Source organism: Dipodomys ordii, unplaced genomic scaffold (assembly GCF_000151885.1).
Source record: "Dipodomys ordii isolate 6190 unplaced genomic scaffold, Dord_2.0 Scaffold11, whole genome shotgun sequence".
Lineage (NCBI taxonomy): Eukaryota > Metazoa > Chordata > Mammalia > Rodentia > Heteromyidae > Dipodomys > Dipodomys ordii.
In genome coordinates, this window is record NW_012267227.1 from 10,574,237 (window position 1) to 10,586,441 (window position 12,205).

The 12,205-nt window shown below is 50.7% G+C and overlaps 1 protein-coding gene across 1 annotated transcript in view; it reads left to right on the forward strand.

The window, feature by feature from the left end:
• Nucleotides 1–7,888, forward strand: part of Gnb5 (guanine nucleotide binding protein (G protein), beta 5) — an 18,116-nt gene extending 10,228 nt beyond the window's left edge. The window contains exons 6-12 of the mRNA XM_013010057.1: nt 475–607; nt 1,471–1,614; nt 3,084–3,175; nt 4,123–4,171; nt 5,786–5,882; nt 6,838–7,004; nt 7,504–7,888. Of these exons, the coding sequence (XP_012865511.1) occupies nt 475–607; nt 1,471–1,614; nt 3,084–3,175; nt 4,123–4,171; nt 5,786–5,882; nt 6,838–7,004; nt 7,504–7,515 (694 nt within the window). The 3' untranslated portion in view covers nt 7,516–7,888. The remainder of the gene's footprint in view (nt 1–474; nt 608–1,470; nt 1,615–3,083; nt 3,176–4,122; nt 4,172–5,785; nt 5,883–6,837; nt 7,005–7,503) is intronic.
• The last annotated feature ends 4,317 nt before the right edge of the window (nt 7,889–12,205 follow it).

Below are 12,205 nucleotides of genomic sequence, written 5' to 3' on the forward strand. Positions count from 1 at the left end.
GCATGCAAGGCAAGCGCTCTACCACTGAGCCACCTTCCCAGCCCTCCATGAGACTCTTATCTCCAATAAACCACCAGAAAACTGGAAGTGGCACTGTGGCTCAAGCGGTAGAGCGCTAGCCTTGAGCTGAAGAGCTGAGGGACGGCGCCCAGACCCAAAGTTCAAGACTGACAAAAAAAAAAATCTATTAGGAAAATGTTCTTATTTTTAGGAGAGAGAAATTTGCAAGTCAATTTACTTAGAAGTTCCAGATTTGCTCCCACGGCTATGACAAAATGGGGATCTAAGAGAAGGAATTTCTGGCGGGGGGTGGGTGGGATTCAGAAGTCTTCAAAGTAAAAGCTGGAGGGTTATGTGGGCGGCGAGGGGGGGGTCACAATAGCAGGCGTTTTCTTGCTAAAGAAAAACTTGCAAGATGTAGAGGAATGTGAAAGTCACTTGGGTGAACCCCAATACTCTCTCTTCTCGCACCAGGGGTTTGGACAACAAGTGCTCCGTGTACCCGCTGACATTTGACAAAAATGAGAACATGGCTGCCAAGAAAAAGTCGGTTGCGATGCACACCAACTACCTATCGGCCTGCAGCTTCACCAACTCAGACATGCAGGTACACAAGCCCCGTGAGGCGGGCCACCCCCTGCTCAGCCGTGGAACTGGGGCGCTCTACCATTTGAGCCACCAGTTCCACTTCTAGTTTTATGGTGGTTAATTAGAAATGAGTCTCATGGAGGGGCTGGGAAGGTGGCTCAGTGGTAGAGTGCTTGCCTTGCATGCATGAGGTCCCGGTTCGATTCCTCAGTACCACAGAAGCAGAAAAAGGCGGAAGTGGTTTTGTGGCTCAAGTGGTAGAGCGCTCTCCTGGAGCTGAGGGACAACGCCCAGGCCCAGAGTTCAAGCCCCACCATCAACAAAACAAAAAAGTCTCACAGACTTTCCTGCCCAAGCTGGCTTCAAACCATGATCCTCAGATCTCAGCCTCCTGAGTAGCTAGGATTCCAGGCATGAGCCACCAAGCTTGGAATCTCAACATTGTCTGGTTGGTTCCCAGCCTTATGTTGCTTAGATGGTCAATTGGGTTTTTTATTGACCTCGGAACAGTATAACACAGTGACAAGAAAGTGAGCCCAGTCCTAGAATTCTTTTTGACTCAGACACAGCAAATTATGTTCAGCCCCATAGTTTGTGTGCTCATTAATTTCTCTTTCTGTTATTTTACTAATTTACACTTTTGTGATTTTTCATTAGTTCTCTTTTTTTGGCATTTTATTTTGGGTGTGAATGTGCATGAGTTTGTGATCTGCCCGGCCATGTCAGCTGGAGAAAGTTCTATGCAACAGATGTTCATGGAACTTTACCTGTGTGCCAGGCAGGTGTGAGCCCTGTAAGTGTGTGTGTGTGTGTGTGTAAAAGAAAGACAAAACCAACAGACCTCCCTTGACCCTCCCTCTCCCTCTCCTTCTTCCTGGCCAGATCCTCACGGCCAGCGGCGATGGGACATGCGCCCTGTGGGACGTGGAGAGCGGGCAGCTTCTGCAGAGTTTTCACGGGCACGCCGCCGATGTCCTGTGCCTGGATCTCGCCCCCTCCGAAACTGGAAACACCTTCGTGTCTGGGGTAAAGACCCGAGGCAAAACCTCTAAGGGCCCTCTGTCCACCAGGGAACCGTGTCCAGGCTTGCTTGTACTTGACATCCATAAATGCAGCAGCGTTCGTTCCCATCTGAGAGCTTTAGACATGAGCCACGGCCACTGAGTCGATGCAGGGGCGGCTGCAGCCAGCGCAGCGCTGGGGCAACACCTGAGTGCCATTCGGCCATCTGGAGCTTCATCTGCATGCATCCTGCAGAACTACACTGGGCTGGGGGTGGTGGTTGTGGCCCTGCTGGGGCTTGAACTCAAGGCCTCTAGCTCTCACTTGGGTTTTTTGGTTGTTGTTTTTTTTACCACTTGAGCCACACCTCTATGTTTGACCTTTGGGTTGTTAATTAGAAATCAGAGTCTCTCAGATTGGTCTGCCTCAGCTGGCTTTGAAACTCGATCCTCAGCCCTCAGCCTCCTGAGTAGCTAGGATAACAGGCCTGAGCCACCAGCACCTGTATTTTTTAAAAAAAACGTATTTTAACACTGTATTTTTAAAACGATCACTTATCACTGCTGGTTATAGTGTGTCTTTTCCAGCACTGTGCACCTTTCAGTTCGATTGGGGGACACTCCCAATTTCCTTGTTCAGGGACATGCTCAAGGTGGCACACCCCAAAGGGGCCTTCCCCCCACCGAGATGGACCCCTTCCCCCCACCCCTGCCCCCACCACTTGGACAGTTTTGAGACACTGTGTCTTCTGTCTGACTATTAGGAGAACACATTTTGTTACCTAAACTTGATTAACGGGGAGTTCGTGCAAATGCGTGGCGGGCAAAGGTGGGAAGGCGGCATTACCGTTCTCTAGGTCACACTGGCAGCTCAGCGCAGCTCCTTGGCAGATAATGGGGCAGAAGCCTGGGAGGTGACTTGCCAACGCCCCCAGCTAATTAAGGACTCCCCCGCCATGCCAGCTTTGCCGTCTGGGCTTGGGGAGGTGGTTAGAAAGTCAAAGGCAAGGAAGGGAAACAAAGGCAAGGGAAAGGCCCAGGAGCAGGTGAATGAAAAAATGTGGCCAAGCCCTGGTGGCTCACGCCTGTAATCCCAGCTACTCAGAGGCTGAGATCTGAGGATTGTGGTTCAAAGCCAGCCCAGGCAGGAAAGTCTGTGAGACTCTTATCTCCAATAAACAACCAGAAAACCAGAAGTGGCACTGTGGCTCAAGTGGTAGAGCACTCGCCTTGAGCTGAAGAGCTGAGGGACAGCGCCCAGGCCCCACGAAAACAAATCAAAACAAAACTCCGGCCCTCAGTTCAAGCCCCACAACTGAAAAAATAAAAAAGTGGGAAGGAGGGAAAGGTGCACACTCCCTTGCAGCCCACAAGTGAGTTCCAGCGTCATCATGGTGGATGGGCCGGGCTAGTCCCACGCACGTGCATGGGACCTCGCGCCTCGTCCGCAGACAGTCCTCACAGTGACTGTGACGCTGGGACCTTCTTTTGCAGGGATGCGACAAGAAAGCCATGGTGTGGGACATGCGCTCCGGCCAGTGTGTGCAGGCATTTGAAACGCACGAGTCTGATGTCAACAGCGTCCGGTCAGTGAGTAGCCAGTCCACAGGGCTTCCTGTCCTGCGGCTTTCCCCGGGCTGGGGGCGTCCGCAGCCCTGGAAGCCACACACTGCCCCTCCTATCCAGACAAGCAAACTAGATAAAACACAAATGGACAGATCCACGGTTTATTTCAGCTGCTGCTGAGTGCCAGGAGATGAGGAACAAAGATCCGATGGGCTCTCTGATAAGTGGCATTTACATAGAAGCCAGAGGCTAGGCACCAGAGCTTACACCTGTAATCCTAGCTACTCAGGAGGCTGAGATGTGAGGATCATGGTTCAAAGCCAGCCCAAGCAGGGAAGTCCATGAAACTTTTTTTTTTTCTTTTTTTTTTTTGGGTCCGGTCGTGGGGCCTGAACTCTGGGCCTGGGCACTGTCCCTCAGCTCTTCAGCTCAAGGCTAGTGCTCTAACACTTGAGCCACAGCGCCACTTCCGGCTTTTTTCTTTTTGCTTATGTGGTGCTGAGGAATCGAACCCAGGGCCTCAGGCATGCAAGGCAAGCGCTCTACCACTGGGCCAACTTCCCAGCCCTCCATGAAACTTTTATCTCCAATAAACCACCAGAAAACTGGAAGTAGTGCTGTGGCTCAAGTGGTAGAGTGCTAGCCTTGAGCTGAAGAGCTGAGGGACAGCACCCAGGCCCAGAGTTCAAGCCCCATGACCGACAAAAACAAAAAAAACCCTACGATGTCCCATTTCCCGCTCAGCAACACCACAAGGCCAGAAATCAGTGTCCCCTGCCTTTAGAATGCTAGGGACGGCTTGGCCTGTCATTTGAGCCTCCTCTCCAGCTTCTGTGTGACCTGGTATTCCTGGAACTGGGGGCTGTGATGCGGAGGGCTAGGGTGGGACCCGCTTCCCAGGGTTCTGATGACACTAAGGAGGGCAGGACCACCCGCCTGACCTGCCTCCCTCCCACTCTCTCTCCAGGTACTACCCCAGCGGAGACGCCTTTGCTTCCGGGTCAGATGATGCCACGGTACGTGTCTAAGTTACACGCACTTTATCTGTGTGAACTAGGGAGCTGCTAACTTCATTTTATATTTTTTAATTAATTTTTTTCTGGTGGTGACAGAAATAATGGGTACCAAATGAAGGAAATCGGGGTATAAATGACTTCTCATTTCCCTGCCCAAGAAAAATCATGATTAAACAAAAGCTTGTCTTTTAGGCAAGCGCTAGTGGCACTAGTAATCCTAGCCACTCAGGAGGCTGAGATATGAGGATCATGCTTCAAAGCCAGCCTGGGCAGTAAAGTCCATGAGATGCTAATCTCCAGGTAACTACAAAAATTCACAAGTGTTGCCTGTGGCTCAAGTGGTATAGCACCAACCTTGAGCAAAAAAGGAAGAGACAGTATCTAGGTCCTGAGTTCAAGCACTAGTACTGGTAGAAAAGAAAATGGATAACCATGGAAATCATTTTTTGAATATTATTTAAAAATATGAACAAGTTGGACCCCAGTGGCTCACGTTTGTAATCCTAGCTACTCAGGAGGCTGAGATCTGAGGGTCATGGTTCGAAGCCAGTATTGGAAGAAAAGTCACCATGAGACTCTTACCTCCAATTAACCACTCAAAACTGGAAGTGGAGCTGTGGCTCAAGTGGTAGAGTACTAGCCTTAAGCAAAAAGAGCCCAAGGACAGTGCCCAGGCCCTGAGTTCAAGCCCTATAACTGACCAAAAAAAATCATATATATATATGAGCAAATGCTTATAATGTTAATAGAAATAATAATGAGGGCTGGGAAGGTGGCTCAGTGGTAGAGTGCTCGCCTCACATACATGAGGCCCTGGGTTTGATTCCTCAGCACCACATAAAGAGAAAAAGCCAGAAGTGGGCGCTGTGACTCAAGTGGTAGAGTGCTAGCCTTGAGCTGAAGAGCTGAGGGACAGCGCCCAGGCCCAGAGTTCAGGCTTCATGACCAACAAAAAAATAAAAAAGAAAATGATGAGACTTAAGAAATAAAACAATAGGGCTGGGAAGGTGGCTCAGTGGTAGAGTGCTTGCCTTGCATGCCTGAGGCACTGGGTTCGATTCCTCAGCACCACATAAGCAAAAAGAAAAAAGCCGCTAGCCTTGAGCTGAAGAGCTGAGGGACAGCGCCCAGGCCCAGAGTTCAAGCCCCACTACCGGACCCAAAAAAAAAAAAAAGAAAGAAAGAAAACAATTAAAAAAAGAAATAATAATGAAACATATACTTAATATTTGAACAAAGTCTCACAGTTTCCTGCCTGGGCTGGCTTTAAACTGCGAACCTCAGATCTCAGCCTCCTGAGCAGCTGGGATTACAGGCGTGAGCCACCAGCGCTCAGCTGGAGGTGTCTTGCATTTCTGCATTTCTGTATTTTCTACATTGACCATGATCTTCATGGGAGAGGAGAGGGAGGTGATTTTGGTTTTTCTTTTGTACCTGAATAATCTTTCTAGACTTACCATTCCTTGGAATCGCCACGGATCCATGGAGATGAACAGGAGTGGGGTGGTAGGATGGAATCACAGGTCCCCTGATGCACCGGGACCACCCCGGTCACGTCCCGCGGGCTGGGGCTCAGGGGTCTCTGCCCCTCTGTCTGTTTCTTTGCACCCCCAGTGCCGTCTGTATGACCTGCGGGCAGACAGGGAGGTGGCCATCTATTCCAAGGAGAGTATCATCTTCGGAGCGTCCAGCGTGGACTTCTCCCTCAGTGGTAAGATTTATTCCAGAAACTTCTCCCGCGCTGTAAGACGGGACCTGAGGGCAATCAGCTGTCTGCCAGTAAACTTCCGATGGGCAAAGAGGGCAAAGTCACGCGTGTCTGGTTTGGCTCCCGGCCACCCCTCCATCCTGGCGCATTCACAGTGGGAGAGTGAAGGCCATGTCCTTCCAGGCAAGGCCGGGCCAGGAGGTCATGGCTGCCAAGCTCTGGTCATCTCTTCCCCAGTCTCCCTTCCCCTCCATCACCAAAGGGAGTGGCCTGAGGCTCCTGCCCCTCTGCTCACAGCTGGGAATGGCGGGGGGTGTTAGTGAAAGCCAGGACAGGCCAAGGAAGGCACAACTCTGTACCCCCCTACTCTGAGTCTTTGCACGTGGTGATTCTCAATTTGTCTGCCCAGAAAACTCTACTCCTGCTCAGCCCTCCAAAGCCAACCCAAATGGCCCGTTGGTTTTACCTCTGAGAATTCACGTTGTGTAAGTTCCTAACTACTGAAAGGTTAAAAAAAAAATGGTACAGTGGTTGAGCTCCTCAGGAGGCTGAGATCTGAGGATCACAGTTCAAAGCCAGCCCCCGCAGGAAACTCCATGAGCCTCTCATCTCCAATAAACCACCAGAAAACCAGAAGTGGTTTTGAACTGTGGTTCAAGTGGTAGAGCGCTGGCCTTGAACTAAAGAGCTGAGGGACAGTGCCCAGGCCTAGAGTTCAAGCCTCACGACCAACAACAACAACAACTAATAATAATAATGGCACAGTGCCCTCGAGTGCCTATAAACCTTTCCATCATGGCTACAGTGACTTCCTCCTCCCCGCCCCACGTCCTCCACTGTGCTTTGTCCTCTCTGAATTCCAAGAAAGGGCGTCTGGCATACGTGAATGAGCTGGCGAGTGTGTCTTGGGGGAAGGAAGGAAGGAAGGACTTAGTAACCACCCATCTTCTGGCACTAGGCCGCCTGCTCTTCGCGGGCTACAATGACTACACCATCAACGTGTGGGACGTCCTCAAAGGCTCCCGGGTCTCCATCCTGTTTGGCCACGAGAACCGAGTGAGCACTCTTCGAGTCTCGCCAGACGGGACGGCTTTCTGCTCGGGATCCTGGGATCATACCCTGAGGGTGAGCGATGTTTCTGTTTCTTCTCCTGGGTGTCTGTATTGTCCTGAGGCCTGGGTGTGTTTAGGAAAAATGGATGCATGGATTTTGGTGAAGTTCCTGAGACAGAGGAGAAACGCTCCCGAGGCCCCAGATGCCCGGGAGGCGGTTAACAAGGAGGGGGCGAATAGAGTGTTTTCATCTCTTTAAACTCAAGTCTGGCCAGGCCTGAGTAGTTGACACCCGTAAATCCTAGCTACTCAGGAGGCTGAGATCCGAGGATGGGAGTCTGAAGCCAGGCAGGGCAGAAAAGTCTATGAGACTCTTCAACAGCACAAATCTAGAAGTGGAGCCATGGCTCAAGTGGTAGAACACTAGCCATGAGCAACAAGAAAGCGGAGGGACAGCACCAAGGCCCCAGTACCAGGAGGAAGAGCAGGAGGAAAAGGGGGGGGTGAAGGGAAGAAACAAAACACTCAAATCTTACTGGCTGCTGACTGCTGATCGCTTTGTGTCTTCACAGGTGTGGGCGTAATCACAGCGCACGGAGCGCACAGGCCGACAGACATGCCGACTCGTCACCTGTAAATAACTTCCACAGGGATGTAGGCTTCCCTGTGATTTTAGGGAGCAGCCCCATACATAGCTCAGCATTCACTAGGGCTACCACCCCAAGTACCCTAAGGACTCTGTGTTAGCTGCCAGCATTACAGGAAGTCTTCTGGGGCAGGATTTTCACTTGAAACACTTTGTAAGGTTTGTTTTTTTTTTAAGGTTATTCTGAAATATTAGTCTCAACTGGTTCTGTTACCAGCAGAACTCAGCATTGAAAGGATTCCATCCATCTGCTGCCACTGGTGGCTCACGCCTGTCATCCTAGCTACTCAGGAGGCTGAGATCTGAGGATCACGGTTCAAAGCCAGCCCGAGCAGGGAAGTCCACAAGACTCTTATTTCCAATTAGCCACCAAAACAGACAGAAGTGGAGCTGTGTGGTTCAAAGTGGTAGAACGCTAGCCTTGAGCAGAAAAGCTTAGGGACAGTGCCCAGGGTCCTGAGTTTGAGTCTCAGGGCTGGCACCAAGGACAAACACACACACAAAAGTTTGTATTGTAAAAGTTTATCTTTTTCAGCCACTTGTTCTGTGGTGTTTTTCAGATAAAACTTTTGTGTGTGTGTGTGTGTGTGTGTGTGAATTATTCTGGATGAAGCAGAAGGCGGTGTAAAATGGGCAGGATGTACAACTCAGAGATCCTGGAAGAGCATGAAATAGCTTCTTGTGGCTCAGACCCAGAATTGCGCTCATGGGGGGCTGAGCTCTTTGGGGCTCAAATGCTTCTGAGAGCCCAAAGCCTTTCCGTGAGGGAGATCAGGATGGTAGCGCATTTACAAACTGAGAGGGGCAGGATTGGAAACACTGGAGCTGCATCTACAGAAATTATATTTGTGTGTTTTGCACTGCATTTATAAGTTATATAGACAAGATTGATGTGTAGGACTTGAATAATAATGTCTTTGTTATCAAAAGGATATCTTGTCTTTATTTGAAACACACCAATTCCTTCTGGAAAATACCAGAATGATTTTTTTTTATCAGAACTCTTCTGTTCCTATTTCTATTCTTTCTATATCCTTCTTTCTCTGTTTTTATTTAGAGGTGTACAGGTTTATTCTGTGTGTTGGGGGGGGGTGGTATGTGTGTCAGTCCTGGGGCTTGAACTGAGGGCCTGGGCATTACCCCTAAGCTTCTTTTGCCCAAGGCTAGCAGTCTTACCATTTGAGCCACACCTCCACTTTTAGCTTTTTGGTGGTTAATTGGAAGATAAGTGTCTCGTGGACTTTCCTACCCAGGCTCCTGAGTCGCTAGGATTACAGGCATGAGCCACTGGTGCCCAGCTAGAGATTTCTTCTTTAAGAAAACTCATAAAGATGCTGTGTAATTGGGTGTAGTGGTACACATTTGGAGTCCCGGCAAATGCTCGCCTTGAGCTGAAGAGCGGAGGGACAGCGCCCAGGCCCAGAGTTCAAGCCCCACGACTGACAAAAAAAAAAAAAATACCAATGGAGGCCCAGCATCTGAGGCGTGTGAACAGGAAGGGGGGTGCTAAGAGTTTTAGACACGCCTAGGCAACGTATTAAGACAGCGTTTTGTTTTTTGTTTTGGAAAATGCATTGAACATTACTTGGGGGTTAAAAGGTCGCCTCAGACCGTAGGAATCATTTCTAGATGAAGCTGGTGTGTCCCGTGGCCAGCCAGGCGCTCCCTAGGTCTCATGGGCTTTGTGGGAGCCCAGCTCTGTCATGTCTCCCCACCACCAACCTCTGTGCCCCAGATAACCTTCCCTACCAGGGACTTCTGTAACCGGAAGGGAAGGGGTACCAGACCCACCCTCACAGCTGCTTGTTCAAGGTCAGGTTCAGTGCCTCACTCCTGCAATCCCAGCTACCGCGGAGGCAGAGATGGAGAGGATTACAGTTTAAGGCCGGTCCAGGCCCCCAGCTGGGGGAGAGGGGACTGTGAGGCTTGCATCTCACAGGAGAAAGCTGGGCGCTGGTGGCACACTCTCCCTACAAGGAGAATGGAAAGAGAGGCTCACAGCCCAGGCTCCCCGCCCCTCCCGCTCTCCCGCCGCATCAACGTGAGGTTCTATTTGAACAAAAGTGTAAAGGGGTGTGCGAAGGTTTGTTGCAAGTGATCGAACACCTGCCAAGCACGCGGGAGGCCCTGAGTTCAAACCCCAGTACTGCCACCAAAAAAAGAAGCGTGTGTGGGGAAGCGCACCCCAGAGTCTCTAACTACAGGTGAGTGAATGGAGAACCCCATCCCTCCCTCCCCTCCCCTCCCCCCCAGTCCCTGAGGCAGGAGGAAGGACTCCCACTTACCCGGATGGAGAAGGGGGTGAATCAGCACGGGGGCTGTGGGTTTCCCTGGAGGGGTGGGGCACAGAGGCTGGAGGATGGGGGAGCCCCGGCGGGAGCTGAGCCCCTGTGGGGACCGCGTCTGGATGATGGAGCCCATGGCCTGGAGCAAGGCCGGGTGAGCAGGGGGGCAGCCCTAGACCCTGGGGTGGGTGTCTCCCACCACCCCAAGGAAGAAAGCATGGGGTGAGCCGGGAAGGTGCCATGTGTAGTTCTGGGAGGGGGAGAGACAGACAGACAGACGGAGAGGAGCTAGGATTTGAACTCGGAGCCTCAGATCTGTGGCTCTACCACTTGAGCCACACTTCCGGTACCTGCGATTGGCCACTTAAGCAGAGATAAGAGTTTCGCTTGGATTTTTCTGCTCAGGCTGGCTTGGAACCTCCATCCTCCGGATCTCAACCTTCTGAGTAGATTATGGACAAGAATGTCTGGATCCTTTTTTTTTTTTTAATCCAGAATTTACCTTCCCGGCAGCAAGTTGCCATGGTGACCCACTGTGATTTCCCCTTGACTCCTGCCTGAACCTCCCATTGTTCTATTGGTCCACACTGAGCAGGGGGAGGCTTCTGAGCGCCTCAGCTGACCCAGCCTCTTCACAAGGCCCCGCCCACCCCACTCTAGACCTGAAGAGAACATTGTGGGGATTTTTTTGTTTTGTTTTGGTCAGTCGTGGGCTTGAACTCTGGGCCTGGGTGCTGTCCCTGAGCTCTTCAGCTCAAGGCAAGCGCTCTACCATTTGAGCCATAGCATCACTTCTGGTTTTCTAGTGGTTACTTGGAGATAAGAGTCTCATGGACTTTCCTGCCTGGCTGGCTTTGCACCATGATCCTCAGATCTCAGCCTCCTGAGTAGCTAGGATTACAGGCGTGAGCCACCAACACCCGGCTTTTTATTTTTATTATTATTATTTTTTGCCCACTGTGGGCTGGCTGCCCCTGTGATGCCTCCTCCGCTTAGAACAGCAGGATTCCAGCGCCTCACGGCTCTGAGTTCAGATATTTGCAGCCTACTCCACATGACAAATTGGTGCTCTCTTCCTTGGGCAGAACTGAGGTCTGAACTCAAGACCTTGTACTTGGTAAGGCAGGTACTCAACCACTTCAACTATGGGTCCCACATCTGACAAAGTTAAATGGTGGTTTTCTGGGAGCCATAATGGTCTGCCAACAAACCCTGACTCAAAGGTTTCTAATTACATGTTGGCTTGTGGTTAAAATGGAAGCTTTATTTTACAGGTTCATATAGAACCTCCTTTGTGGTTTTTCTTTGGGGGGGGGTTGGTAGGTCCTGGGGCTGCTTGAACTCTGGGCCTGGGCGCTGCCCCTCAGCTCTTCAGCTCAAGGTGAGCGCTCTACCACTTCAGTCACAGTGCCACTTCCGGTGTCCTTGTATTTAATTGAAGATAACAGTTTCACAGGGGCTGGGAAGGTGGCTCAGTGGTAGAGTGCTTGCCTCGCATGCACGAGGCCCTGGATTTGATCCCTCGCACCACATAAGCAGAAAAAGCCGAAGTGGTTTTGTGGCTCAAATGGTAGAGCACTAGCCTTGAGCTGAAGAGCTGAGGGACAGCGCCCAGGCCCAGAGTTCAAGCCCCACCATTAACTAAAAAAATAAAGAGTTTTACACCCTTTTCTGCCCAGGCTGGCTTTGAACCGTGATCCTCAGATCCCAGCCTCCTGAGTAGCTAGGATTACAAGTGTGAGCCACCAGCGCCCAGCCTGGGGGGGATTTGTTTTGTGCTGGGGATTGAACCCATCACCTCTTGCAGGACAAGTGGTTTATTTATAGTTCAGGATGTCAGAACGGCTTAAGTCCCAGTGCAAGAAGAAATGTATTAGAAAACAATCCAATTCCTTGAAATCTAAATTCAATGCCTGGGAAGTCTGGCTTTATTTCCACTGACAGTGATTATAACATAGGGGATATATAATTACTTTTGATTAAATTCACCCTCCCATTACTCTGCCCCTCCTCCCCTTTTAAAACTTATTCGAATAATAGAATTATTATTCTATTCATACCTGCATAGGAGCCTTTTCTTTTTTTGGGGGGGTCCGGTCGTGGGGCCTGAACCCTGGGCCTGGGCGCTGTCCCTCCACTCTTCAGCTCAAGGCTAGCACTCTACCACTTGAGCCACAGCGCCACTTCCAGCTTTTTTCTTTTTGCTTATGTGGTGCTGAGGAATCGAACCCAGGGCCTCATGCATGCAAGGCAAGCGCTCTACCACTGAGCCACCTTCCCAGCCCCATAGGAGCCTTTCCTCCCTCTCCTTTCACCCATCTTTGTTATCCAACAACATAACAG